Source organism: Podarcis cretensis (genome assembly GCF_951804945.1).
Source record: "Podarcis cretensis genome assembly, chromosome: 16".
NCBI lineage: Eukaryota > Metazoa > Chordata > Lepidosauria > Squamata > Lacertidae > Podarcis > Podarcis cretensis.
Window position 1 is genome coordinate 12,329,294 of NC_137186.1, and position 27,469 is coordinate 12,356,762.

The window sequence follows — 27,469 nt, forward strand, 5'->3', positions numbered from 1 at the left end:
GGCCATTGGCCTGATCCTGCTGGGCTCATCTTATGTTCTTCCAGTAAAAGCATGAGTCAAGCAGTGAAGTCATCTGGTAGGATCACAACAATTTCAGATGATGTTTTCATTCATTTATGACATTAGCAGGCAATACAGCACTCCACTAGCTATTCAGCTAGCTTTTTATTGAAGTCCTTATCTGTACCATGCAATTTTTGCCCCTGGGTTTAGGAATGCGCTACAAGGCCAAGGTTTTATGACTCTCAAACTGTGACTTAGCAGAAATAACTCCTAGCTAAATACAAAGTGACAAGTGGGGGGGGATAATGAGACTGAATCTAGCTTAAGGGGATATAGAAATCTATCACATCTTAATTAAGTATGCAAAGTAATTTTGCAGGAAGAGGCAAGAAAAGGCTGTTTTAAAGGGTCTTACAAGTTTTAGGAAATCAAATGTTATTACTTCAATGAGCAACCACCAAAAGCTATGTTTACAGATCTTACAGCTTTCCTCCTTATAGCAAGTGCAACGAGTTATTGCAAAAAACTGGAAATCTCATTCAACAAACCATTTTTCATCAAGAGACAGCATTGATGGAGAAACTGACATGTCAACTTGCATCATTACAAAATGAAACAGGAGCAGATGAATTAAAAAAAACACCTGGTGTACTTTTATCTCTTTTGCAGAAAAGGACACTTGCACTTTTCCAGCCACACATGGGCAGCTATGGCTCAGCACACTTGGCTGATCCGTGTATGGACTTAAATGAACTTATTTTTATTTTCTTTTTAAATGTATTGAACCTGATCAGAACCTATAATGAAGAGGCTGGTCCCCATTGCTGTTGATCTCCGTTGCTATTGTTATAAGAAGGCTACCTAGCAAGAGTGGAGAGGCTGTTGAGACGAAAAGAAACATATTTATCTGTAATATCCACTCAAGTTTTCCCTGTCTCCCCATCTCTGCTGTTGATTTTTTAGGAATTGTTTTAAGTTCCTGCGGGGAGGGACCTCTGCATTCTGCAAAGCACCAGGGACAGTGAAGGAATGATCATTAATAATGACCGTTTAGTTGTTAATAATGACACTGATTAATAATTATTGCAAAAAATAAAACCAATAATTAATATTTATTACCAACAGATAAGATAAAGCATATTATCGGTATATTGTCTAGTTGTTTAGTCGTGTCTGTCTCTTTGTGACCCCCTGGACCAGAGCACGCCAGGCACCCCTGTCTTCCACTGCCTCCCACAGTTTGGTCAAACTCATGTTTGTAGCTTCAAGAACACTGTCCAACCATCTTGTCCTCTGTTGTCCCCTTCTTCTTGTGCCCTCCATCTTTCCCAACATCAGGGTCTTTGCCAGGGAGTCTTCTCTTCTCATGAGGTGGCCAAAGTATTGGAGCCTCAGCTTCAGGATCTGTCCTTCCAGTGAGCACTCAGGGCTGATTTCCTTCAGAATGGATAGGCAGTGATCCATGAAGGGGCTTATCGGTATGTACTATGAATAAATTGTATCTGGGGAGGGAGAGAGGCGGTAAAACCACCTCGGTAAGCGGGCCTTTTTTTCATCCCCGTGCCTTCTAAAAGAAGCAAGCGCTACTGAATTCAATGGGCCTCCTGCTCCCGGGCTGAAGCGTGCAGAGCATTGCAGCTGAGTTGGGGGCCATCTGGCGTCCCTTTCAAATCCGAGCCAGAAACTTTCCGAACTTTTCGCTCTTTGAAAATGTTGGCGTCCGGCGGGGGCGCGCGCGGGTCCCCTCCCCTCCTGCCTCTGGCTCGGGCCAATCGGAAGCCGGCAAGTTGATTGGGAGGGAAAGGGGGAGGAGAGAGAGAGAGAGAGAGAGAAGGCAACCTGTCTCCACGTGACACTTTCAAAACCTTCCCCTTTGTCTGAACTGCGGGTCGCTTCTTTGCGATCGTCCGAGTCCGGCGTCGCCTTGCGCGCCCTGGAGTTGTTGGTGGCGCGCTCCGGCGCGTGCGAAGCCGGTGCTTCCCTCCCCCGCGACACGCTTCTGGCGCTGCTTTGCTTGCGATCCCCCCCCCTTCCTCGATCACCCCAAATTGCGGTGGCCCCTCCGATCCTTGCCTCTAGTAGGGATCTACCGCTCCTCGGCCCCCCCATAAAGGCCGATCCCTAGCTGCGGGCGCATGAGAGGCGATCTCTCCAAAAGGGACAGGAGTCCGGGGATTTAGAAAGCCGCGCCTCGGGGGGGGGGGGCCATGGCCGGCCGCAGAGCAGTGCCCCCGTCGCTGTGGTCCGGGAACGAGCGGCTGCGGATCGGGGAGCGCCTCCAAGCCAGCCTGGCCGGGATCTTCGAGCTGGATCTCCTGCGGGAGACACAAAGGGAGACGGTGGAACGCGCTCTGGAAGGGAGCCGGAGAGATGGCGAGGCGCAACAGGTGTGTGTATGTGTGAAAAAGAGAGAGAGAGAGAGAGATCTGAGGGGAGGGGGGAGAAAATGGTGGGGAAAGTTTGCTTAAAATGCCCTTTAACTGCCTTTTGCACCAAAGAGTTCAGGGCAGTCTACAAAACTGACAATCCACTAATTCACATAACTTGCGATTCCAAGCCAGCCAATGGGTACAACAAAGTGCAATATTAAATATATATATATATATATCCCAAAACTTTAAAAAAGGAAGAAAGAATAGGCCGCATATCTTAGAACAAAAGGAAAGCTATGCCAGACTCTTAAATGCTCGCTCCTAGGCTTGCTTACTCAGGAGTAAACTTATAGGCTGGGGTAGATAAGGCCAGGAGGGGCTTAGCTTGCTAGGTTTCCAGTGCAGGCCTTTAAACTGATCTACCCTAAGCCAGTGTGCAAAGGATTGCAATCAGATAGCCCCATCCCAGGCTATCCATTATATATAATTATACTGTATGCATTATATATAATTATACCACATGTGCCTCAAGGTATGTAATCTGTTGTAGTTGACCCATTGCAGAGCTAAAGTTCCCAGCCCAGCACCCTTAAACTACAATTCCAAGTATTCTGGGGGGAGGACTGCTGTAAAGGTATGATGTGTTTGCAGCCAGAGTCCCACTCAGTTCAAAGGCATTTCTGTATCTGATTGCAATGCTGCAGTCCTGCGCACACTTAACTTAGGGGGAAATATACCAAGTCGGAGTGTTAGTCTGCATTGTAAACACTGTCAAGCAGCGGCTCAGGGTGTGTGTGTTCAAGTGGGGAGTGACGGGGCAGGATAGCTCAGTCAGTAGAGCATGAGACTCTTAACCTTAGGGTTGTGGGTTTGAGCTTCAGGTTGGGCAAAAGATTCGTGTATTGCAGGGGTTTCGACTGGGTGACCCTTGGAGTCCCTTCCAACTCTGATTCTGCATACAAGGCAAGATGCTCTTATTGCCGAACAAGACATTTCCCCCACTAAACAGTGCTTTACAAGGTTTGTTTAAAAAGGCTGTTTACGACGAGCTCATTGGCGGACTTGCTTTTTTATTATATTTTGTCTGTTTCGACACACGTGGGAAGGCAGTTTAGGTATTTTCTGGAAAGGCAAAGTGTAAATCTGCACATGATAAATCGCACACAGTGAGACTTGCGTCTGAGTAGACAAAATATGGGCCTTTGGGGAGGCACTTCTGTGATGGGTTGTGCCCTGACTCTTCAGCGATTCACAGGTAATATGCATTCGAGTAAAGTTGGCTTCCTAGTTTTGAGGTGGGGGGAGTAGCTTGCTTGCTGGTTGTTGGGCAGTGATACCTTTCGGGGCAAGACTTTGGGGTGGGGTGAGCAGGAGGGGCCCCAAACAAAGTAGAGCACACCCCCCCCCATTTTTAAAATTAGCTTTTATATAACAACAACCACCACCAATAACAGAATGAACGTATAAACACACACAACATATAAACAAGTACAGAATCCAAAGTATTCCACACATTTCCAAACAATGTACCGGTAAATAACACAAGTTGAAAATACTGAAATTATCCTCTCTCCAGAACTAGCCATGTGTGTGAGGAGATTTCCTTGCTTGATTGGAACATATTGAATATAGGGAAATCAATAAATTGGTAAAGGATCCTTTTCTGATCGACCTCGAGGCTTCTCAACCACACTGGTAAATTTTTCAGAAATGTAACCCATTTTGAAGAAAGTGAAATCATCAGACCTAAAGAAGCCCTGTATCCATTATGTTTAGAGCAGGCACCCCCAACCTGCGTCCCTCCAGATGTTTTGGCCTACAACTCCCATAATCCCTAGCTAACGGGACCAGTGGTCAGGGATGATGGGAACTGTAGTTCAAAACATCTGGAGGGCCGAAGGTTGGGGATGCCTGGTTTAGAGTCTAAAGCTGCTTGGCTGCACCACTGCTGTAAGGATTTTTAGAAAGAGCTTTGGGCCTAGGTGGGTCTGATACAGAAATGCACTTCTGTGTGTTGTTGCTTAAAGGACATACTTGAGACCACTTCAGGAAAAGTTACTTATGCCTTAATTTGGGGGTGGGTCGGCAACCTGCTGGGGGCTACTTGTGAGGTGTGGGTGGGGCTACAGGAAAGTCAGAGATTTATGCATCGAGCTCCTCTTCACTTCAGGTAAGCAGGAGGCATTAACGTAGTTGGGAGACCCATTCCAGTCAGGCAAAGATGCTCAAGGGCTGGTGAAGGACATGGAAGAGTCCCAAGGGCCAGACAGAGAGGCCTAGAGGGCCACCCCCCCCCATGCATCAAGTTCCCAACCCTTACCTTAGCTGAAAGTGTGCCTTGCTGGTTTCATTTGAAAACCTGTCAGTTGACTACAAGAAATCTAAGGTTTTTTCAATAAAAAAGTTAGTCTGTTTAAGCACTCTGGGATAGCTCAGCTGATAGAGCATGAGACCCTTAATCTCAGAGTCATGGGTTGGAGCCTCATGTTGGGCAAAATAGGTGACTCTCGCGGTCTACAGTTCTTTGATTCTATGTTGGGCATAGAGATGTGGTGGTTGTTCTTAAAGAAAAGAACATTCTAACTTCAGCTGGCAACACCTGTTCATTGCTTGGAGCTTTTTGCAGGGAGCCATATTCCAAACAATGATTTAGAGATGTATGGTACTTTGCTGAGTTAAAAAACAAAACCTGAGGAAGAGTGCTCCCTGTCCTGAGGAGCTTGGGAAGTCAGCAATTGGGATAGGGTGTATGTCTTGGGGGATAACAGGAGTGGGGTTGATTTGGAGACAGAAAGATTTGGTTTGTACCGTCCAGGTGCCCTGACCTCAGGGAAGGCTGGATTCCGAAGGGCTGTGGCAGAAACTAGGAAGATCAGGCAGGTGTGTGAGCTTGGGGAAGTAAATAAGTAAGGCTTGCCGACGTGGCAGATGTTTAATGAATGTAGGAGAGGAGCTCTTGAATAGAGGAACAAGAAGAGAGGGTGGTAGTCTGGGAAGGTTGAAGGAATGGGAACTATAGAAGGGAGCAATGTGTTCAAATGACGAGAAGGGGAGAGTTTGTCGACGTTTCAGGGAAATGGCGTGATTCTCGTAGGACCCCACGTCTTGTGTGTTGAATCTTGCACAGGGCAGAATGTTTACACCAAATATGTGCAAGGTCAAACTCTTGCATGTTTGTCTGGAATAGCGCCCAGGTTCTGTTGTTGCAACCACACACGTGTTTTGGAATCCACCCATCAGTATCCACTGTAATGGTGGCGTCGGCAGCAAGGAATCCACTGTTTGGATCCTGAATGGCTAAGCAGGTGGGGGGGGTTATTTTTGCTTTTCTGTGATTCATCCTTCCTTGTTCTGAAAGAATTTGCTAGCGGGGGCGGGGGGGAGTTGCTGCATCAAAAATCGGACAGCTGGGCCACTGAGGAAACAGTTATTAACTGACCAACAAAGGCTGGTGTGTTGCTTGAAAGTTTGCATGATCCTCTTGTGGATTTTCCCTGTACGGAGTTGCCCTACCAGTTTTGCATCAAAGACGTACCCAGTAACTAGCTTCCCGTTTTATATTGCATACCAAAAGGTTTCTGCCAAATTGTTAGCTCTGCAAGGTGTTTTGGGAAGCTTTTGGCAATTTTGGAAAATTAATGATTTTTGGTAAATTAGCAGCTGGGCTAGTTGCAGAGAAGAATATGCCAGCACAGAACACCTTGACATTGGTCTGATGAAGCGTTCTGCCTCTCCTGAAAGCTTGCACAAGCTAAGACTATGGCCTGTTGATGAGGCATCTGTATCTATGAATATGCCAGGAAATGTCACTTTCATTTTCTGACTGTTCTCTCTCTCTTGAATCATCCTTTCTATTCATGCTTGCCCGCATTCCTCATAATGTTTTGGTGACTACCATAGTCTGTGAACTGGGATCTTTGATCAGCATTGCCAATTGTAAGTGCAAAATTAGGAAGCTGGTGCCCCTTCTGGGATGAATTAAATTGGATAACACAGGAAGCTGTGATAGACCAGGAGATAGTTTTTTTCCATCTAGGCCAGTGTTTTCCCAAACTTGGGTCTCCAGTTGTTTTTGGACTACAACTCCCATCATTCCTAGTTAGGACCAGTGGTCAGGGATGATGGGAATTGTAGTTCAAAACCAGATGGAGACCCAAGTTTGGGAAACACTGATCTAGTAATTTTATTTTATTTATTATTTATTTTATATACCGCCCTTCATCGTAAGATCTTGGTGTGGTTCACAAGATAAAAATATAGGATAAAGGCACAAATAAATAGACAAAAGCATATTAAAGCAATAACCCTCTCTCCCACAATAGACTACACTTGCCTGCTCTGATTGATGACAGCTCAAGAGTACGAGGACAAGAGTGTCATCTTGCAGGCAGAGCAGGAGACTGTTGGTACCGAGGTTACATGCTCACCATGAATTCAAAGCAGCCTTATACCACTTTAACAGCTATGGTTTCCACAAAGAATCCTGAGGAATGTAATTTAAGGGTGCTGGGAAATGTAGTTCTGCAGGGGATTTCCTAATGCAGACATGGCCAAACTTGGCCCTCCAGATGTTTTGGGACTACAACTCCCATCATCCCTAGCTAACAGGACCAGTGGTCAGGGATGATGGGAATTGTAGTCCCCAAACAGCTGGAGAGACAGGTTTGGCCATGCCTGTCCTAATGACTCTCAGCACCCTTAACAAACTACACTTCCCAGAATTTTCGGGGTGGGAGGGGGACAATGACTGTTAAAGTGGTACTGTATTAGAATTTGTACGTGGTGTGGATTTGCCCCTACAATAGTGCATCTCGCAAGTCTCACCAAGAGGGTCATTTGTTATTAAAATTAAAAAAACAAACTGACTTCTGGGTGTTAGGATGTGGTCAGAGCCTGCCTGTGTCTGGAGTGCAGTGCCTCCTTTGTAAATGAGATCTCTTTTCCTGCAGTCTCGGAATAAAATAAAATAATTCAGGGAATCTGGGCTAGAAACAGCACCGGCGAACCCTCTTGGTTTTCCAGGCCCCTCTTTGTCTCATGCCGGTGGCAGCTGTTGCTGCAGAGGTCCTCCCCGTGTTGGGAGTCCTGGCAGGTGGGGTTTGTCTTGTGGTTTGGCTCGCCAGCTGTGGGCGTAGGCCAGCCATTCCCCCTGCATGCGTAGGGTGGGGTGAGAGAGCACAGCAAAACAAAGCACCTGCTGTTCACGATGGTGACTTCCTGCTTGGTACATCTACCACCTGGAGGGAACAGTGTCTGTCCCTCTCTCCCTCTCCTCCAGCTTCCTTGTTTTTGCTCAGATTTGTAGACCTGAACTACCTGACAAGAGTCTCGCTGATGCACAATTCTTCTTCCCATCGCTCTGAATTTCCATTCTTTTCCTGCGTTCAGGAAGACCCTAAATATGCATTGTCTCGCCCGCTGCAGAACCCTTGTGTGTCTCGCAGGGGATTCTGGGTAGAGCATGCGAAATGCATTCTGGGAAGGGCGCACATGGTTCAGGCAAGGTGCTTGTGCTACAGTGAGCTTGCACTAAAGCAAAACCACTTCATTGAAAATCTGATTGTCAGGAGTCAGCACTGCCTCCTCTGAGGGACAGAAGCTCTTTCCCAGTCCTGCTTCCTAGGGCTCTTCTAAGTGGAAAAGCCGGGAATTGAACTTGGAAACTTCTGGATGCAAAGCAGGGGCGCCTCTTCATTGAGCTATGGCTCCTCCTAAGCAGCCCATGTAGAGCTGACTCATGTGAGAAACAAAATCGCACACTGATTGCACAGCTTTTAGACTATAGGTGGAGGGGTGTTGCCTGTTTAAATTGGCACCTATTACTACTATTTTTTTATTTCTTTAAAAAAAAACTCCAGCTCCCTGAAGAGAAAACATTTAGCATATCAGGACTGAGGCTTTCTTCCTGACATGCTATTTTATTTATCTTTTAATATCGGAGTCAGTTTTTTTAAAATGGAGGACCTATTATTATTATTATTATTATTATTATTATTATTATTATTATTTCTGTATTAAGAAAAAACCATAAAGCAGTTTGCAACCTACATTAAAACATCAAATAAAACAATCCAGAATTAAGCATTAGTGAAGAGAGTAAAGTATACAATCAAAGCAACACGATGAACAGGAAATTAAAATATTATCTTAAAGATTTCAAAATGAAACGTTACCGAAAAGGTCAACTACAGAATGCACATTTAATGTGGCAGAGTTAACTTTTTTAATGTTATTATCAGGAGCTGTTCGTACCCCCCAGGACCTGTTTGCTCAGTATCGTTGGTCCAGCTTTATGGAACTCCATTTAACTTGAAGTCAGACAAGGGCCCCTTCCCTGTTGAACTTCCAGCTGCTGCTGCTGAAGACTTTAAAAAAAAAATCAGCAGGCATAATAACTGAATTCTGATTTTATAGCTCAAACTTATTTTTATCTTTATCCTATTGTTCAGAAACTTTTCACTAAGAGACATTTGAAATTCAGGGGTGTATAAATGGTCAGTAATAAGTGATTGCTTTCCACATAGGTTCCAAGGCAGGGTAGAAAATAAGAGTAAAAGCAGTTACAGCAGGGGAAGCAATAACAGGAGATGAGTTTAAAAGCGATACAAAATGGGATGCCCATGGCAGAGACTTCTTCATTCCGCTGGGAAAGCTGCAGACATGTGTACACACGATGCTGCTTTTTTATACTGACATACCCCCCAACATTTCTCCGATGAAAATAGAGACATCCCAAGGACGTTCTGGGATCAAATCAGAAACCAGGACGTTGTCTGTAAATCCATGCCTGTCCCTAGAAAATAGGGAACGTGGGACCTTCTTCATGGAAAGCAGATGCTCTGTGCACTTAGCGCTTCCATAGACACAGCTTCTATCTTTGCTCAATGGTGTTGTGTGAAGAAGCCTTCTGTTTTTGTTTTATTGTGGAGGGGGGGAGAGAAATGCTAATGGCTTGAAAGTTGATTTGTCTTTCGAGCCCTCTTCTTTCTCCCTGCTGCATGCCGACACACCCCTCTTAAACAGCTCGCTTCATTTTATGGGAGAACGAGCTCTTGGTCAAATGGACAGATGGCAGCCGCCTGCGGGGAGCTCCACCCGTAGCAGGGAGAGGCCGCTGCGTACACCCAGTGACCTAATCATGGGCAAACAGCGTTATCTTCCAGGCTAGGCAAGGAAGGGTGGCATGTCAGCCGAGGGTGGCATGAGATCGGGCCTTTGGTCTGTCTAGCTCAGGAATGTCTGCACTGGTTGGCAGAGGCTCTCCCCTGGGTTTGAGGCTGGGAGTCCCGGCCCCTCCATCCTACCTGGGGATAACTACGGATTGAGCCTGGACCGGCTGTGTTTCGCAAACTTGGGCCTCCATCCTTCCTGCCCAGAATCGAGGGCTGTAGTGAAGACCGATCAGAACTTTTCATTTATTTATTTATTATTACCGTATTTTTCGCCCTATAGGACGTACCGGCCCATAGGACGCACCTAGTTTTTTGGGGGGGAAATCAAGGGAATTTTTTTTATTTCCCCCCCAGGTTTGCACAGCCATCCCCAAGCTAGAAGAGGGAGACAGAGCGCTCCGTCTCCCTCTTCTGCCTTCAGGGACAGCCTCTCTAGCCTCCGTGGGGCAGCGGCTTGCCCCGCTGTCCCCCGAGCTTGAGGGCTGGCGATGGGGAGAAGCAAGCTTGCTTCTCCCCCCCGCCAGCCTCCAGACCAGGTCCGGGAATAGCGGGGTGGCGGCGCTCCGCCTCCCCGCTGTCCCCTGAGCTTTTGGGCTGCAGGCTTCTGCCCGCAAGCCTTGCGAGCCCGCAGGACCCTCCCGCTGGGCTTGCAAGGCTTGCGGATAGCTTCCTGAAGCCAGGAGAGCGAGAGGGTTCGGTACTCACCGACCCCTCTCGCTCTCCAGGCTTCAGCGAAAGCCTGCATTTGCCCCATAGGACGCACACACATTTCCCCTTCATTTTTGGAGGGGAAAAAGTGCGTCCTATAGGGCGAAAAATACGGTAAATGTTATTAAATGTTACGAAAAAAAATGAATAGAAAAAAGAAATAGAAACAATACATAACCATACATAGAAACATCTATCTATGCAGTTTTCCAGAATGCAGACTAGAAAAGAAGAAAGACAAAAGAAACAAGAAAAAGAATGAAGAGAAAAAATACTTTTCATAATCAATTATTCCAAATTCATACTTCAAACATTACAATATATAAATCTTAGTTAAAATATTAGAAAAGACTTCCACCGCATTCGCCACACGTCTCTTGGTTAACCAACAGAACTTTGCATTTATTTATTATGGCATGTCTATCCCACTTTTTTCTCCAAGGAGTTCTCCATCTCATTTAATCCTCACAACAACGCTGTGAGGTAGGTTTCAGCTGACAGGTGCAAGGTCACCCAGCATGCTTTGTGGCTGAATGGAGATTTGAACCCTGGTCTCTTTCTCCCAAGCCCGGACATACTAACCAGTATGCCACACAGTAGTTTTTAAAATACTGTTCTGGCTCTCATCTGTCGGCCTCGGCTCTCCTTATCTTTAAAGTGAGAACAACATCGATCCAGTTCACAAAGTTCTCATGAAGGTAAACAAAAGACTAAAAAAAAAAAAAAAAGTATAAGGCGGGTTTGCCTGTTTTAAGTCATGCACAAAAAAAGGCTGACATTTGCTCAATGTGCAAAGAAGCATTTTGTCCGCACGGCACGTTCTTAATTTATGGAATGTGTTGCCGGAACATGTGGTGGTAGATACTGGCTTAGCTGGCTTTAAAATCAAAATAAAAGGATCAGAAAACCAGCGAAGGGCTCCGTCTGCCATTGTCCATTAGCCAGCAAAGACTGGAACCTCCAAGTGCAGGGGAAATATATCTCAGGGAGAGACGGCAAGGGAATGTATTTGGCTTCTTGCCTTGCTTGTGAGCTTCCCACAGAAGCAGCTGGCTGGCCGCTATAGAATTAGGATTTGCTGGTTTAGATGAACCTTGGGTCTGATCGAACACTTTTTCTTGCTATTTTTATTTTTTATTGCATTTATATCCCGTTGCCTTCTCCAAGGAGCTCAAAGTGGCCTACATGGTTTTCTCCCTTCTCGCTGAATCCCCACAACAACCCTGTAAGGGAGGTTAGGCTGAGAGGAAGTGAAGGACCCCAAGATCACCCAGTGAGCTTTGTTCACTAGGTTCAAGTCCTAGTGAAACACTGCTCTGTGTGAGAGAGAACATGCAGCTCTCCAAATGTTTGTGGGCTGCAACTCCCACAAGCCCCAGCCAGACTTCATGACCAGTGGCTGAGGTTCATGGGAGTTGTAGTCCAACAGCACCAGGCGTGCCACAGGTTTCACCTCATCCCTGCGCTATGTGTAATGATAATAGTGTGGCATTGGTTTTAATGAGACTATCATAATTTCACAAAATTTTATGCTTTGGGGAACAGAAGTTTTTATGGGCAGCTGTAGCTCTGACTGTTTTGGGGGGCTGCCAAATTCTTAGCGAGATATTTCTTTTTTAAAGAGCGGATAATCTTCTCCAGCACTTGAAGTTCGCCAGGTGAATTTTGCACCTGGCTTCTGGCCACTTTTGACCAAGTGAAGATGCCTGGGCGCCACTGGCGCCTGACGTCTCCACCATCTGGAGATTCCTGCATGGGGATCCTTGAATCCGGACTGTTTTCACACACAAAAATGCCCCATCCTGTAGAATTCTATCCATTATATTTTCTCTGCACAATTAGAATGAATTTCAGGAACCAAAACGTATAGAAAAATACAACTTTTGAGCCATCTGGTCCAAAAATAGACATTTTGGTGACTGTAACTCTGGTTTAAGGAGCCATTTGATGCCTAGGGTATACATCTCTGAGTTTCTAACACTGATCTTATATCCCTACCTGAGCCCATCTTCTCAGCAGCCTTTTTGGAATAATAAATACAATTCTATAATTGATTATTATTCCTGGGTGAACTATATAACCAAAATGTTATAGCAGTCTCGAAACAAGCATTTGGGTTGTTTCTTTATTAGTGAATGTTAAATTTCAATTTAAAAATGACGTAAACACACAAAAGAGAGTCTTCTTTGCAACAGTTTCCTTCTTGAGAATTACAAGCATGTCTGGTCTTCACAGAGGTGTCAGGGCTGTCATCATCTGAGGCCTTTCTCTGTGTGCCTACTCCAAGGGAGGTCCAGAGGGTGGCAAAACCAAAGTGGGCCTTTTCAGTGGTGGCTCCCCACCTGTGGAATGCTCACCCTGGGGAGGCTCGCCCGGTGCCATCTTTACATATCTTTTCCCTAATCACTTGCAGCCTCCTTGAGCTGGCAGGATGTTTTAAACCCACCTTCTGAAAGCAAGACTGCCGTTTGGATTTTGTCTTTGTTTTCTCTTAAACGCTGGTTTCAGTGTGCAAATTTGTATAATGTCAGTCACATTAACTTGATTTTTGGGGGGGGAAAGAGGCAACCAAAAATTTGATGCAGAAAACAAAACATTGCATCTCGCTCCACCGACGGGGCGGATTTGGGGGTGGTAATGAATTAATGTGGACAAAATGGCAGCCCCAACCTGGGCCCTGTTAGCTTTGGGGGGCCCAAGCCCAGAGGAACGGCTGCTTCCCTCTGCCAGCCACACACGCCATGCACCCGCCACATGGCACGTGCGTCCGGCCGTCTCGCTTGCCATTTCAATGGGTAGCCAGGAGGCCCCAAGACAATGGCGACAGCTGCCTGGCTTTAGGAAAAGAAAGAGGAGGATAGACCATCCCCCTTCTCCTGTTCATGTTTCATTCCTGCTGGCTCAGCAAATGGGACTCTTCCCTGCTCCCCCTTTCCTTGCGTGAAGCAGCTGTCTTCACTGTTGTGGGGTGGGGAGGGGGAAAACTCCATAGGCATGTTGCAACTTTTACCCCTCCAACGCCCCACGGAGATCAATAAATCTTGGAATCTGGCCCAGGTGCAGTCTGGAGGGACAGGCAGGGTAGGTTAGTAGATAAGCTGCAGCATGTTTGCTTCCTCTTGGCTTTCCGCACCGGTTAATACCTTCGGTTTTGGAGTCAGGCCTTGCTGTCAGCCTGCCTTAGGAACCTACAATTTGGAAGGGACCCCCTCAAGGGGTCATCTGGTCCGATTCCCTGCAGTGCAGGAGTTGCAGATGAAGAATTCCTGACAAGTGGCCATCCAAATGTGCACACTGTAAATAAAACGCCTTAAGGGTTTACAGAGAACTGTGTAGGGTGCCAGCCAGCCAGCCATGCCCTGTTTCAGGATACTCCATTCCATTGTTCACCTTGCCCAGGTCCACCCAGTGAGCTTTGTTGCTGAGTGGAGACTCTGTGTCCAGCTGAGCATTCTCAGCTGCCTTTTGAGCTACTTTGGGGTTTCCCCCTTCCCCTAGGGTGCTTTTTTTATCTAAAGATTTGTTTGTACTTCGAGAAACCTTGGGGTTTCCCCAAGCCTGCTGCTATCTGTTTCTCCCCCCCCCCTTTTTTTTTTTTTTTGCAAAAGTCACACTTTTTTGACTACATAAGGATTAGCAGATAGCGAATGAGTTTACTCTTAGTATAGAGTTCAGTCCCTGCCACAGATGGGCCCAAAGTTTGATTTGCTGTAGGACAACTTCTTATACAGGTGGCAGCCATTCTGTGTGCGGGTTCTGTACCTGGCCCCTGAACGTCTCGGCGGCGCGCGCATAAGCCCGCCACGTTCTGCCCCTGTTCCCCCCTCCTCCAGATCCAAAACGACCCATTTGTCAGCAGTCGCGCATCAATCGGACACGCCCAAAATGGCGGCCACCTGTATTCCTATGAGACCGCTTTAAACAGTCATGGCTTCTCCCCAAAGAATCCTGGGAACTGGAGCTGGTTGAGAGTGCTGGGAGTTGTTAAGAGCCGCCCAATTCTCCTCACTGAGCTCTGATTTGATCCTGGGAAGACTGTGAGAGGAACTGGGGCTTCCTACCAACTCTCAGCACCCTTTACAAACAGCACTTCCCAGAATTATTTGGGGGAAGCCATGATTCTCTCAAGCGGTTATCTCTCAAGCTGTTATTGCAGGCCTGCTGTCGTGTGGTGGGGAGACGTTCCAGCGTGGGGCTTAGCGAGGGGCCCCGAAAAGCCTGAGGGTGGTTAGCTGGCTTTTGCAAAATGGGATTAGACAAATCCAATGAAGGGACACATCTGTCAGTCGCAAGATAAAAGCATCAGAAACCTCTGTGTACAGAGCGTGGGGCTCCTTCCTTCTCTTTCCGCTCTCTGGGAGAAGAGTTGCATTCCTTCCGTAGCGAAAAATTACCACCGCACAAAAGAGAAGGATCAACCTTGAGGTTTACAAATGCTTAAAAATATTGAAGGGAGAGACCCTTAAATGTGGGGGGAACAGGCAAAGATAGACCCTTGAGGGCTCGACTGGAGGGGGGCAGGACTGAAAACCAGGTGGACAGGAGAATGGAATGGCTGAAGGTAGTGGCGTAAAGAATGAGGTTCCCTTCTGCATTTTTCGTATTTATCTGGATAGGTCATGTCCTGGCTCACACCTGCAGACAGAAGCGGGTGTTGCTCATAGACATCGGTGGAGAAATCCAAGAGCCCCGTGTGGCCTAGTGGTTAGAGTGTCAGACTAGGACTTTGGAGAGAGACCAGAGTTCGAATCCCCACTCAGCCATGAAGCTCACTGGGTGACCTTGGGCCAGGGCCTAGCCTGACCTCACAGGAGAAAATGTGGAGGATTGTACCCTACTTTGAACTCCTTGGAGGAAAGGTGGGGCTTAAATGTCATCAGTAAGTAAAATAAAAAAAAATTAAATGCTGCTGAGATGGGCCACAGGTGAGTCCATTCATCGTCACCTCCACCATTTGAAAGAAAAAAATTGGGGTGGAGAAATGGAAACAGGCAAATGAGGACTGCCTGTTTGGAGGAGGAAATGATCACGGGTTGGGGAAATGGAACTTCGTGGTAGGTATCACAGTGCTAAAGACCCAATTCCTCTACTGTGAGGAGCAGACCTCCTAAGATGGCATCTACAGGAGGCCCTCATCTGCACAGTGCGGGAATCAATTGGGTATATAAGGAATGAGACAATCTTCCATATACAGTATATACATAAAATAAAATAAAATAAAATAAAATTGCATATTAAAGAAGAAGAAGAGGAGTTTGGATTTGATATCCCGCTTTATCACTACCCAAAGGAGTCTCAAAGCGTCTAACATTCTCCTTTCCCTTCCTCCCCCACAACAAACACTCTGTGAGGTGAGTGGGGCTGAGAGACTTCAGAGAAGTGTGACTGGCCCAAGGTCACCCAGCAGCTGCATGTGGAGGAGCGGGGTAGCGAACCCGGTTCACCAGATTACGAGACTACCGCTCTTAACCACTACACCACACTGGTATATGTCAATGTCACATATCCGGGTAAAAAAAAGGTAAAGGTAAAGGACCCCTGACAGTTAAGTCCAGTCACAGACAACTCTGGGGTTGCGGCGCTCATCTCGCTTAACAGGCCGAGGGAGCCAGCGTTTGTCCGCAGACAGTTTTTCCAGGTCATGTGGTCAGCATGACTAAGCCGCTTCTGGCGCAACGAAACGCCAAAACCAGAGCAGCGCACAGAAACACCATTTACCTTCCTGCCGGAGCGGTACCTATTTGTCTACTTGCACTAGTGTGCTTTCAAACTGCTAGGTTGGCAGGAGCTGGGACCGAGCAACAGGAGCTCACCCCGTCACAGGGATTTGAACTGCCGACCTTCTGATTGGCAAGCCCAAGGGCTCAGTGGTTTAGACCACAGCACCACCTGTGTCCCTCACATATCTGGGTAGGCCTGCTTAAATTAAAAAAATACAGTACAACAAAGATGTCTGCCTAATTTCAATGGGCAGGGAGTTCCAGGTCGCAGGTGCTGCCATGCTGGAAAATTGATACCTTATGAGTGTGGAATGGAGATCATATAGCACTTGCGAAAGAGCTGGCTGCGCAAATCAAAGTGGTCAAGTGGGCATGTATGATAATAGCAAAACTTTGAGTTTGGCCTGATTAAAAAAATCAACAGCCGTTTCCTTTTTCCTCTGCTGTTCTGTCTCACAAAACCTTTGCTTGTTTTTCCCCCTGCAAAAAAACAGGAGGACCAAAGCAGCCTGGGCGATAACCGACTGCCCACCACCACTAAGCTGGACCGGAGCAAATCTGAGGACCTGCTGGGGATCCCAAAGGAGCCTCGCACCTACAGCTCATCAGAGAACATTGAGGCAGACCCCGGGGTGCTCCGTGCTCACATGGGGGACGGATCAGAGAAGGGATGCCTTGGGTTGCGGATGGTCAGCGAGCAACTCCTTTCCTCCAAGAAAGCTGGAGTCAATGGGGGAGATACCCAAGAAATCTTGGAGGCAGACTCCAGGCCCAGCTCAGGTATGCCTGCTCCAGGTTCAGCGGGGAGGAATCTACCTGCCTGGTGAATTGTTTGATTTATTTGTATTGCAAATTTAACAGAAAAAAAGAAAGAAAATGCAGGCAGCTGGCTCACATCAGCAATAAGAATTGTCCATCGGTTCTGATTTAAATGTTTTATTAAGATAGGCAGTTCATGTATCCAAATAGATACCCAAGCAAGACTGACAAATGTAATATATAAGTTCAAATGTAGAAAGGGCAGTTGATTAGAGCATGGTGCTTATAATAATCTATGAACCTTTTAGTCTTGAGGTTTAAAGGTTATATTCAATTAGTAGGCCCATTGAATTTAATGAACATGTTAATCATGTCTGTTAACTTCTTTAGTTCTGCTCTGAGTGGAAATAGAATTTGGACACAACCCTAAGTCTCTGCAACCAGAAGGGTTTGCATGATCCACCTCCATTGTCCCATCTGTTAAGTCCTTGCAACAGAGCAATGGAATGGAAAAGTGGGTGGATGTCTGAAAATATTAAGGATTTTTCCGAAACAAAGCTAACGCAAACAATATTTTCTGACCAAAAAGAAGACACCCTCCACTAGACACAGCCACAACATGCACCTCAAAGATTCATTTATGAGCATTGCATCCCTATATCTCCCCAGATACTTTGCTTCCTAGTCTCACAGGTCGCAATTCCTACGACACACCGGTCCTTCTCCCAGAAAACATCTGATCCCTTTTCTTTAAATCCAATTAAACTTCCGTCCAGAGTGCTGCACTAACTAATTTTTATTGAAAATGTAAAAGACAAGGCTGCAAACAATAAATAACAAACATATAAGAGAAATGCCCAGAATTGCAGCAAAAGTAAGTAAAAATAAATAAAATATAGAACAAAAATATAAAACAAAAATTTGTTCTCCCTCTCTTCCCAAGTTTCATAGTATGCAGCATAGAGTTCCCAAGATACCAGTCACTGATCTTGAGTGTCAAAACCTTTAGCTATTAAGAGATCCACAAATGTGTATTTATGGCTGGCATATTTGAGGCCTCTGCCCCCACATGTATATATTTAATAACGTCAAACTAGACTGGATAAACCGGGGCTTTTCTTGATTTCCCTCTGTGTAAACAAGACTTTTTGTGTTTGCTTTTTTGACATGTGGCCAGGTTTTTGCCACCTCAAATTTCCACCACGGCCAGAGCACTGCATCTTCCTTCTCTGTGTTTTCCAGGGTTTTACGAGACAAGCGAGATGGGCTCCCTGTCTGATTCCTGCGCCTCCGTCCACAGCGATGGGCCTGGGGGTTCCCGCTGCAGCATTGGCTCCCTCTCCCACTTGCCAGGCCTGCGGGAGGCCACCTTCTCCCGCCCGCGCTCTACCGACGAGGCTGCTGTCCGCCTCCTAGACCTCCAGCTGCAGCGTCTCACCTTGGCAAACGCCTCTGGCGCGGACGGCAGGAGGCCTGTGTCGACAGGTGAGGCGCGCTTGCATGAACAGGGACTCTCAGGCTTTGCAGATCAGCTGTGTGCTTGAGCCTCTCTCCTCTGCTCCAACCAAGAGAGGAGTTAAAAGGGAGGAATGAGGGAGAGTACAACAAAGAACACAGACTGGGCTGCACATGTCTGGGGCAAGAGTGTAGCTCAGTTGTAGGGCACCTGTTTTGCATGTGGAAGGTCCCAGGTTCAATCCCTGGTATCTCCAGGTAGGGCTAGAATAAACTGAGACCACGTTTACACTGTACAGATAGAGCAATTTGATACACAGTCCTTTGGGGGAATAGCTTGGCTTTCCCCCAAAGCATTCTGGGAGTTGAAGTTTGTGAAGGGTATAGAGAGTTGTTAGGAGGCCCCTGTTCCCCACACAGAGCTCCCTTGGAAGATTGTTAAACCATTCTGGGGATTGTGGTTCTGTGAAGGGAATAGGGATGCGGGTGGCGCTGTGGGTTAAACCACAGAGCCTAGGACTTGCTGATCAGAAGGTCGGCGGTTCGAATCCCCGCGATGGGGTGAGCTCCCGTTGCTCGGTCCCTGCTCTTGCCACCTAGCAGTTTAAAAGCACTGGTCAGAGTGCAAGTAGATAAATAGGTACCACTCCGGCAGGAAGGTAAACGGCGTTTCCGTGCGCTGCTCTGGTTCGCCAGAAGCGGCTTAGTCATGCTGGCCACATGACCCGGAAGCTGTACGCCGGCTCCCTCAGCCAGTAAAGCGAGATGAGTGCCGCAACCCCAGAGTCGGCCACGACTGGACCTAATGGTCAGGGGTCCCTTTACCTTTACCTTGAGAACTCTCAGTACCCTTTAAAAAAATGACACCTCCTAGGAGCTCATGACTGTTAAAGTGGTATAATGGTGCTTAAAGTGTATAGTGTGGATGTTGTCCATAAGACAGCTTTCCTATGACCCCCCAGTTCCATGAGGTGATCCTGACTTCTATGTTCAGTTTCCTGAGAACCTTCTTCCTCCCTTTCAGTTTGAATCGATAAATGGGAAGTTTTTCTCTTTATTATTACTTCCTTTTTGATGCATCCTTACCTTTAGTGGTTTATGAAGATCATTAATAAGGCAGACCCTGTTCTCAGTCTTATAATAACTGAAAAGACATGACACACAAGGAAAAAGGGGAGGAGGAAGAAAGCAAACTCAACTCAGGTGTTAGGTTTTAGTTACGAGATGGCACCTGACCCCCAGGGTAACTGGAGTCTGCTGCCATGGGATGCAGAAACAGATTTGTGCCACCCCAAAGTATCATCTTTTAAATTTGTTTTACTCCATCAACCCCAACCCCAATTCGGATGTTACTGAATGACTACAGATTCCCCATCCCTGTTTTATGCCCATGTGAGTTCAAAGAATGATTGAACATGGGCAATACCCAATACTAGGTCTTCTGAAAATAAACCCATTGAAATTGATAGGTATGACTACGCTAAGAACATTAATAGCAATGGGTCTGCAGTGAGTCTAACTTAGCTGGCTACAACCAGGTAGCTTCTGCCTGCCTTGAATCCCTGTTAAAGAGACAGTCCATCTTCTACCTTGCCCGGCCTAGGGTTGTTGGTTCCTGTTACCCATAAGTCTCTTGTGTTCCCTTGCTGCAGGTGACCTTGAATTCCTCTTAGGCCTCGGAGACTTGTCCCTCCCACTCCCAAAGAACCCGAGTCTCCAGCTGCTGCAGTACAAGTCGGACCTTGTCTCCCGGAACACCAACGAGATCTACCACTACCCGAGCCCCTTGCATGCTGTGGCTCTCCAGAGCCCCCTCTTCACCAGCAGCCTCTCCCAGAGCTCGTCTCAGGAGGATCTGGATGAGGGACCCCTGGAGCAGCCTGGCAACAGCTCCCCAAAGAGAGCGGCCGCATGCTCCAAAGAGCAGCAGAGAGCCCGGTTGGACCAGTACGTGGCCAAATTGGTGCTGCGTTACAAGTGCCGCTCAGCAACCAGCAGGCCAGAGTCCGGATACCTGGCGGGGAATCAGAAGAGCTTGTCAATGTCCTCCGTCTGCAGTTCTGTCCTGGGTGCCAGCCAGCTCCTGGCACCGGCGCCCGGGTGGAAGATCCGGCGGCGCATCTCTACCTGCTCGCATCTGCGTTCTCCAGAAGGTTCTGAAGGGGCACGGGACTCGCGGGTTTTGGACAGCCAAGGTGATTTCACTCCATTTCTGGAGATCGCTTCAGTCCAGTCCAGTACCACCAACCTCATGAAGGCTACTGAGCCGTCGGTGGTGTCCCTGCCTGATCCTCTCCCATCATATCCGGAACCTTCCATCATCCCCTACCCAAATAAGCAACATGGCGGATCGGAGAGAGAGGTCCTGGGCTGGGTCAACGTGGCCCGTTGTCATGTTGTCCAGGCCGAGGCTCCCTTCAGAAAGGAGGCCTCGTTGCCGCAGGCCGCTATAAACTTTGACAGGCTGTACAAAGGCAAACATGCCTCGCGGGAGTTGGTGAAAGCAGCCGAGAGGCAGGAGAAGCCGGCTGAAAGGAGCTGGCTCAGTCCCCGGGAACTGCTACGCAGGCTGAGCCTTCGCCGTAGGCCGTCTGCTCGCATGGGGAGCAGGGCCCGCGCCAGCTCGGAAATCAACGTCCACGCGGCGGTGGGGCTGGGTTGCCACAGCGACCCACAAGCCAGCAGAGGCAAAGCAGTCAAGCCGAAATGGACATCGGTCTTGGAGATTTCCAGCAAAGCCCCTGGACGGCAGCGGCTGAAAGCCGGCACCTTCCACCCGCCCCAAGTGCTGAACCGCCACCTTGCCTTTTCCTCTGACTCGCCAACATCGTTTTGCTTCCTGGGCAGCAGCCATCTTGACATGCCGCCTCGGCAGCGGGCTGGACTTGCCGGCAGCAGCCTTGGAGAGATGGACGCCACAAGCGCTGTCAGCCTGAACGGGGACTGGATCCTCCATCAGCTCGGGGACAGGTGGCCCCGCACTGCGGCCACGTTGGACTCTGCCGACTTGCCAGTCCGCAGCTTCAAGCTCCGGCGCAGCCGCTCCTTCAAGGAGCTCAAGAAAATGATGTCACGCTCCTTCAAGGGGTCCAGAACCACCAAGTGACTCTTTCCTCTGCCCCAAAAGGGCTGTAAGATGTGTTGGGTGGGTGAGTGGAGGAGGTAAAGAGTGAAGAAGCTTCTTAAGCATTTTTGAGGCTTCTTGATTGACCTTCCTAGACAAGCTTCCCCATCCCCTTGGACAACGGGGGTTGTCTCCCGAGTTTTTTCCGTACCCTTATTGCTACGTACATCCTTGAATTTGGACATTAACTCTTTATGCCTCAGGATTTCTCACTGGCCTAAACAAGAACCAAAGATGGACATGGAACTCCAGGTCTCCTTCGATAATGTTTTCCTAAGAATGGATTGTGGGGCCTTGAAGCCCGCCTCACCTAACCTCGGTGGCGGCTGTTGCCCATTGGGACTGATAGGGTGGCAGGTGGGGAGCCCCACAGTAGGTGGCGCCAGAGAGCCAGTGGCAGGCAGAACCAACACATTCTAGTTTTGTCCCCATGCCCCCTGCTGAATTGTAAAAGGGGCAGCGCAGAGACTGAGGAAAATGGCAGGCAGTGCCACCCCCTGGACTGGATGTAACAAGGCAGGCGGGTGGGGGCTGGCTAGGGGCAGACTGAGGTTAGTGGGACAGCATTGCCTCCGCCCTCATGTACCCGCTTCCACTGAAACCCTTGAGTTATGGTAGTCTCGCAGCCTAGCCAATATGAGGGTCAGAGATATGCTGAATCTTCTACCCCCAATGTCCTTTAAAAGTTTTGCCTTGCCTTGGGTTCCCACCCACCACAAATATGGTAGGGGAAGCACGCAGATCTCCATAAGTGTTTTTATTATTATTTTAGGATCCAGGCCATACGTTATATCCCTGGGCAATTACTGAGGTATTTGAGGAGGAGGGCACTTTTCATGGTTCCCCGTGGCTCAGACACATGATTCGTATTGTGGTTCGACCACCCTCTCTCCCTGTTGAACTCCCAGCGCTTGGTGACAACTTTTTCTGTTTCAGCACACAGTTTGCGAGGGGGTTCCCCAGCCCCGTGATTCTGTGGTTAATTTTAACTTGCTTTATGTTCTTATCTCTCTTGTACAACGCTTAGAAAAGGCAGCATGTAAATTATTTAAATAAATAAAATGTGCAGCCTGTCCTGAGGAACTCACAGCCTGCCCAACAAAGTTATTCCCTGACCACCATCCACCACTGTCTTGGAATTTTCTTCTTGGCAGTTCGAAGCAGGTGGTGAAAACCAAAGAGGGGTTTGGCAGGGGTCCATTGTGTGTCCCTGGTGGGGAGGGAGCTGTGTTAACAGGTTGCAAATCGTGATTTTGAAGTGGTATTAATTTGCCTTTTCTTCAAGGTTTTATATTGCCTTCCTTTTCCAGTAAGGGTATAATGCAGAATTGTGGCACTTTGGATGCCAATGGACTACAGTTCTCATATCACTACCCAATGTGGTGTCGTGGTTAGAGTATCGGATTAAGACCTGGGAGAGCAGGATTCGAATCCCCACTCAACCGTTGAACTCACTGGGTGATCTTGGGCCAGTCACTGCCTCAGTCAGCCTAACCTACCTCACAGGGTTGTTGTGGGGATTCAATGAGGAGGGGGGAGTATCTTGTACTTGAGCTCCTTGGAGAAAAAATTGATATACAGTGGTACCTCGGGTTACAAACACTTCAGGTTACAGGCGCTTCAGGTTACAGACTCCACTAACCCAGAAATAGTACCTCGGGTTAAGAACTTTGCTTCAGGATGAGAACAGAAATTGCAGTGCTAAAGTGGTGCTTCAGGTTAAGAACAGTTTCAGGTTAAGAATGGACCTCCGGAACGAATTCTTAACCCAAGGTACCACTGTAATGAAATAAATGAAATAAGTAAGCCTTTGGTAGTCGGGCCCAGTGGTCAGGGGCCTGAAGTTCAGCAGCATCAAGCAGGCCACAGCCCCCCCCCCCCATTCCTAGTGCAAGCTAACCCTGCACAGGGAAGGCCTTCACCCCCCCCCCCCAATTCTTCATTTTGGCCCCCAAAGGCTTCCAAAAGTCTTCCTAGATATTTCTGTCTGGTACCGCTGCCACCTTTAAAGGGAGGGGGTGGCTGTGCTCCTGTCTGCCTCCCTCCCCCCCCCCCCACAACTTTAATTAAAATGGGTGAGTAGCCTTTGGCAGTCTGGATGTTTCTGAACTACAGCTCCCATCTGCCCTAGCAAGAATGGCCAGCAAAGATGGGGATTGTAGTTCAGCAACATCGGGAAGGCCAAGTCTCCCCACAGCAGGCTCAAAACAAGGTAGCTTTTTTTAACGTCGTCCTTTTGTTTTTATCCGTCTTGCTCTTTGAAACTGTGAACCTTATTTCCCCGCTACATGTAAATGTTAAGATCAAGATAGAAAATAAAAATGAGCATTTTGAAATTAGGCGTCTTGCTTGGTCTTGGGAACGTGGGATGAACGGAGTGTGTGGAGATTTACGGATGAAGCATTATTACAAAGTCTTGCAGCAGCGGAGTATATATGCCAGTATGTTTTCTGTCCATACATATCTATAACTCTTTACTGACTGTGACTGTCATGAAGGAACCCTGTACACAGGATAAAAAGCTCCCCTTTCATCCTCAGGTGGTTGTAGGTTACTGGAGAGGGGTCTCTCCTGCATAAATAGTAAACTTTGACACTCCTGCACCATTGGAACATTGCCCCATTGATTTCCAGAGAATAATGTGCCCTTCAGACAGTGAAAGTCCCCTATCCCTGGTATCTATGATCATACCTCACTGTGTTTTCATATTTGAACTGCAACACTTTGCAATGCACACTGGAGAGAGGTGTGTTCCCACCAAGCCCTGGGTTGTAAAATGGAGTGGGGGAAGGAGGGGGGGTGCCAGATTATCCCTCCTATAATTAATCCCTCCCCGCTCAGTGCCTAGAAGCAGGTAGGATATAGCAAGTTGGTTTCTCCTGCCTTCCAGGCACACATTTTTGCCTCCTTGACGCCAATGCTCCTGGTTATGCCTTGAAAAGGCTGAGCAAATTGCTGTTTACGGCGTGCCTTCTGGCACCGCGTAGCTAATAATAGTAATTAAGGAGGCTGCAAGACGGTGGGGGATGGGGTTCGGCAAGCCGGAGCTTGTTGTCTGGTCCTGCCGCAGCCTTCCAACCCAGAACGTGCATTTTCCAGCAACAAAAAAACCCCATCAAATAGCTTGAGTGGCTCAAAGCAGTTTGCATGCATTGTCTCAGTAATCCTTAACCAACACCCTGGAAGCACCGTATTTTTTGCTCCATAAGATGCACCTGACCATAAGATGCACCTAGTTTTTAGAGGAGGAAAACAAGAAAAAAAAATTCTGAACGAAACAGTGGATGTTTAATTTTTGTGGTTCAGGCTGTGGCCACAGACATGATATGTGATTTGACGGTGAGTTTGGGGTAGCCCAATGCAAAAATCCTGAGAATCCATGTGGATCTGTGCTTTGTAATCATGTTTTTGTGCCCTTGCGGCCCCACAAAACAGTGGATGCATGTTTTTTTTGGTGCAGGCTGTAGCCATGGACATGCTATGTGATCTGATGGAGAATTTGGGGTGACCCAATGCAAAAATCCTGAGGATCCATGTGCTTTTACCTCCCTCCTCCTAGGCAGCCTCCTTTATATCTCGAGTCCCTTATCTCCCTCCCGATCCCTTGCCGATCAGCTGCTCAGCGGCTTTGTTTCAACACCCCCTTCCCTCTTGTTTGCCTTAGTGTCTTTTCCTTAGCTGGAGCAGTTTTTTGCTCCTCCTTTTCTTCTAATTTCTCTCCTCATTGCTTTAATCTTCCTGTCTCCTCTCCTTGCAAGTTCGCTGTCTTTACCTCCCCCTCCCAGGCAGCCTCCTTTATCACTAGAGTCCCTTATCTCCCCTCCCGATCGCTTGCTAATCAGCTGCTCAGCGGCTTTGTTTCAATACCCCCTACCCTCTTTCTGAAAAAAAAAGCACGATCTGCTTTTTGCCCCTGGGCAATTCGGCTCCAGGGACCATGCATTTGCTCCATAAGACGTGCATACATTTCCCCTCACTTTTTAGGAGGAAAAAAGTGTGTCTTATGGAGCAAAAAATACGGTACTATTATCTCTCCCCCCCCCCCCCCATAATGCAGATCCGGAAGACCGAGTCTGAGAGTGAGTGACTCTTCTATGGACATGTAGTGAGTCAGTTGCAGAGGTGAAATTTGAACTGGGGCCTTTCTGAAGTGTGGGTGTATATTTAAAGTGTTGTTTCCCACTTTTTGATAAGGGGGCTGGGAGTTATAGAAAGTTGCAGTCCCCAGGGTTCTTTTGTGGGGGGGGGGGTTACTTTAAAAGTAAGGTATGAAGCCTTAGCCACTATATTGCATCAGGAAAGCTTCACCAGATAAACTTGCTTCCTATCAGGTGGATTATGAGGCAGAGAAGCAGTATAAGGTGAGAGGGCCTTTTCAGGCAGAACAGGCTGCACCATTAGGAAGGGAGAGGCAGCCCACATGGCCTTAAAGGACAGCAAATAATAAACTACAGTGCTACCTTGGTTCTCAAACGCTTTGGTTCTCAAACTCCGAAAACCCAGAAGTGTTCCGGTTTTTGAACAATTTTTGGAAGCTGAACATCCAATGCGGTTGTCGGCTATTGTGTCCAGGGCGCCTGCATCAATCAGAAGCTGTGCCTTGGTTTTCGAACATTTCGGAAGTCGAACGGACTTCCGGAATGGATTAAGTTTGGCGCTTTTGTTTTTGCCATTTTGCATTTTTGTTTTTGAGGCTTTTTCGGTTAATTTGTTTTTTTGACTCTGTGGAACCCAGTTCAGCTACTGATTTATTGATTGTGTGACTGCAGAAATGGATAACAGCCCCCCCTCCCAACAATGACTATCATCAGTACAGGGAAGAAAAAAATTATTTTTTCATTTTTATCATCTACAATACTGTCTTATTTATTTTATATTACAGTACATTGATAATTGCTTTTATTTTATGGCTCAGTGGTCTCGTTAGATAGTACAATTCATGTTAAACTGCTGTTGTTTTTTTAGGGGTTGTTTTTTAAAAGTCTGGAACGGATTAATTCATTTTGCATTACTTTCTATGGGAAAGCCTTGGTTTTGGAACGGACTTCCAGAACGGATTAAGTTTGAGAACCAAGGTACCACTGTACTTAGTTCAGGCACGTGCGTTCTTGTTAGGTCTCTTGCCTTTTATAACTAACCCTTTTACCCCCACCCAACACTACCAGATCCATAGTTGTGGCTGGGTGGAGGCAGAGTCAGACAAAACAGGGTGGCTGAGGGGCAGAACGGATTACTCCCTGCTGTATAAGCCATAAGCCATACACCTCGTGACCCCCAAACACAAAGAAAAGTCTACATCTGAGCGACTGATTTATTGCATCTTTTCCTCCCACTTCAGGGTGGTGTACAGTGTACACGGTTCTTCTCTCGCTCATTTAATCACTGCACAATAACCCTGTGAGGTAGGTTAGGCTAAGAGACAGTGACTGGCCCAAGGCCGCCCCATGAGCTTCCTAGCCAAGTGGGGTCTTGAACTCTCTTCTGGTCTCAGTCCGACACTAACCACTATACCACACTGCCTTTTGACTACCCACTGACTAGTTTGGTGGTTCTAACAAGCCCAGTTTAGAAAACAAACACACTTTTGTGGGGAGATGTATGGTGTGTATACAGCCATAGTTAATCGTTTAGGAAACAGAAACTTCTAATCAATAACCTATTAATCTCCCAGGAGATCCTGCTCAATCTTCTGCCTGCCTTCGATTTAGTTCATTGTTATATTTTTGTCACGTACTGTATATGAGGAGACAGAAGGCATTTGGTTCCGCCCCCTGGCCTAGAATGTCATACCCAGGCCTCCTTAAGACAGCTATTTTAATCAATGGAATTTGTTAATAAGAAGCCCGTATCTGCTTAGGAATGTCTTCAGTCATTATTCAGGGTCTTAAGCAGTGTTTAATCCCCCAGGAAAAAGGATTGATTGTTAAACCACTGTGAGAATTGTAGCTCTGTAAAAGGAGCAGGGCTCTTCTAACAACTCTCAGTACCCTTAACAAACTACACCTTCCAGGTTTCATTGTGGGGGTGAGGGTTGCCATATTTCAAAAAGTGAAAATCCGGACACAAAAGTTGTTGAGCTTTTATTGGCAAAGTTGTTGAGCTTTTCTCACCATTCTTCCCAGCTGCCTTAATAAAATTTTATTTTAATAAAATTAT

The 27,469-nt window shown here is 47.3% G+C and overlaps 1 protein-coding gene across 2 annotated transcripts; it reads left to right on the forward strand.

Moving 5' to 3' along the window:
* Positions 1-1,332: 1,332 nt before the first annotated feature.
* LOC307205541 (uncharacterized protein) lies at positions 1,333-23,649 on the forward strand. 2 transcript variants are annotated; one of them, XR_013834031.1, is made up of 5 exons: positions 1,333-2,390; positions 16,470-16,755; positions 17,977-18,219; positions 19,842-23,474; positions 23,526-23,649. XR_013834031.1 is itself a non-coding variant. In XM_079958027.1 (4 exons), the coding sequence occupies exons 1-4, from the start codon at positions 2,211-2,213 to the stop codon at positions 21,293-21,295; spliced, it is 2,163 nt and encodes a 720-aa protein (XP_079814153.1). In that variant the 5' UTR covers positions 1,333-2,210; the 3' UTR covers positions 21,296-23,649. The 2 variants fall into 2 exon arrangements, 1 of the variants encoding a protein (XP_079814153.1); XM_079958027.1 differs by having other exon boundaries at positions 19,842-23,649.
* The last annotated feature ends 3,820 nt before the right edge of the window (positions 23,650-27,469 follow it).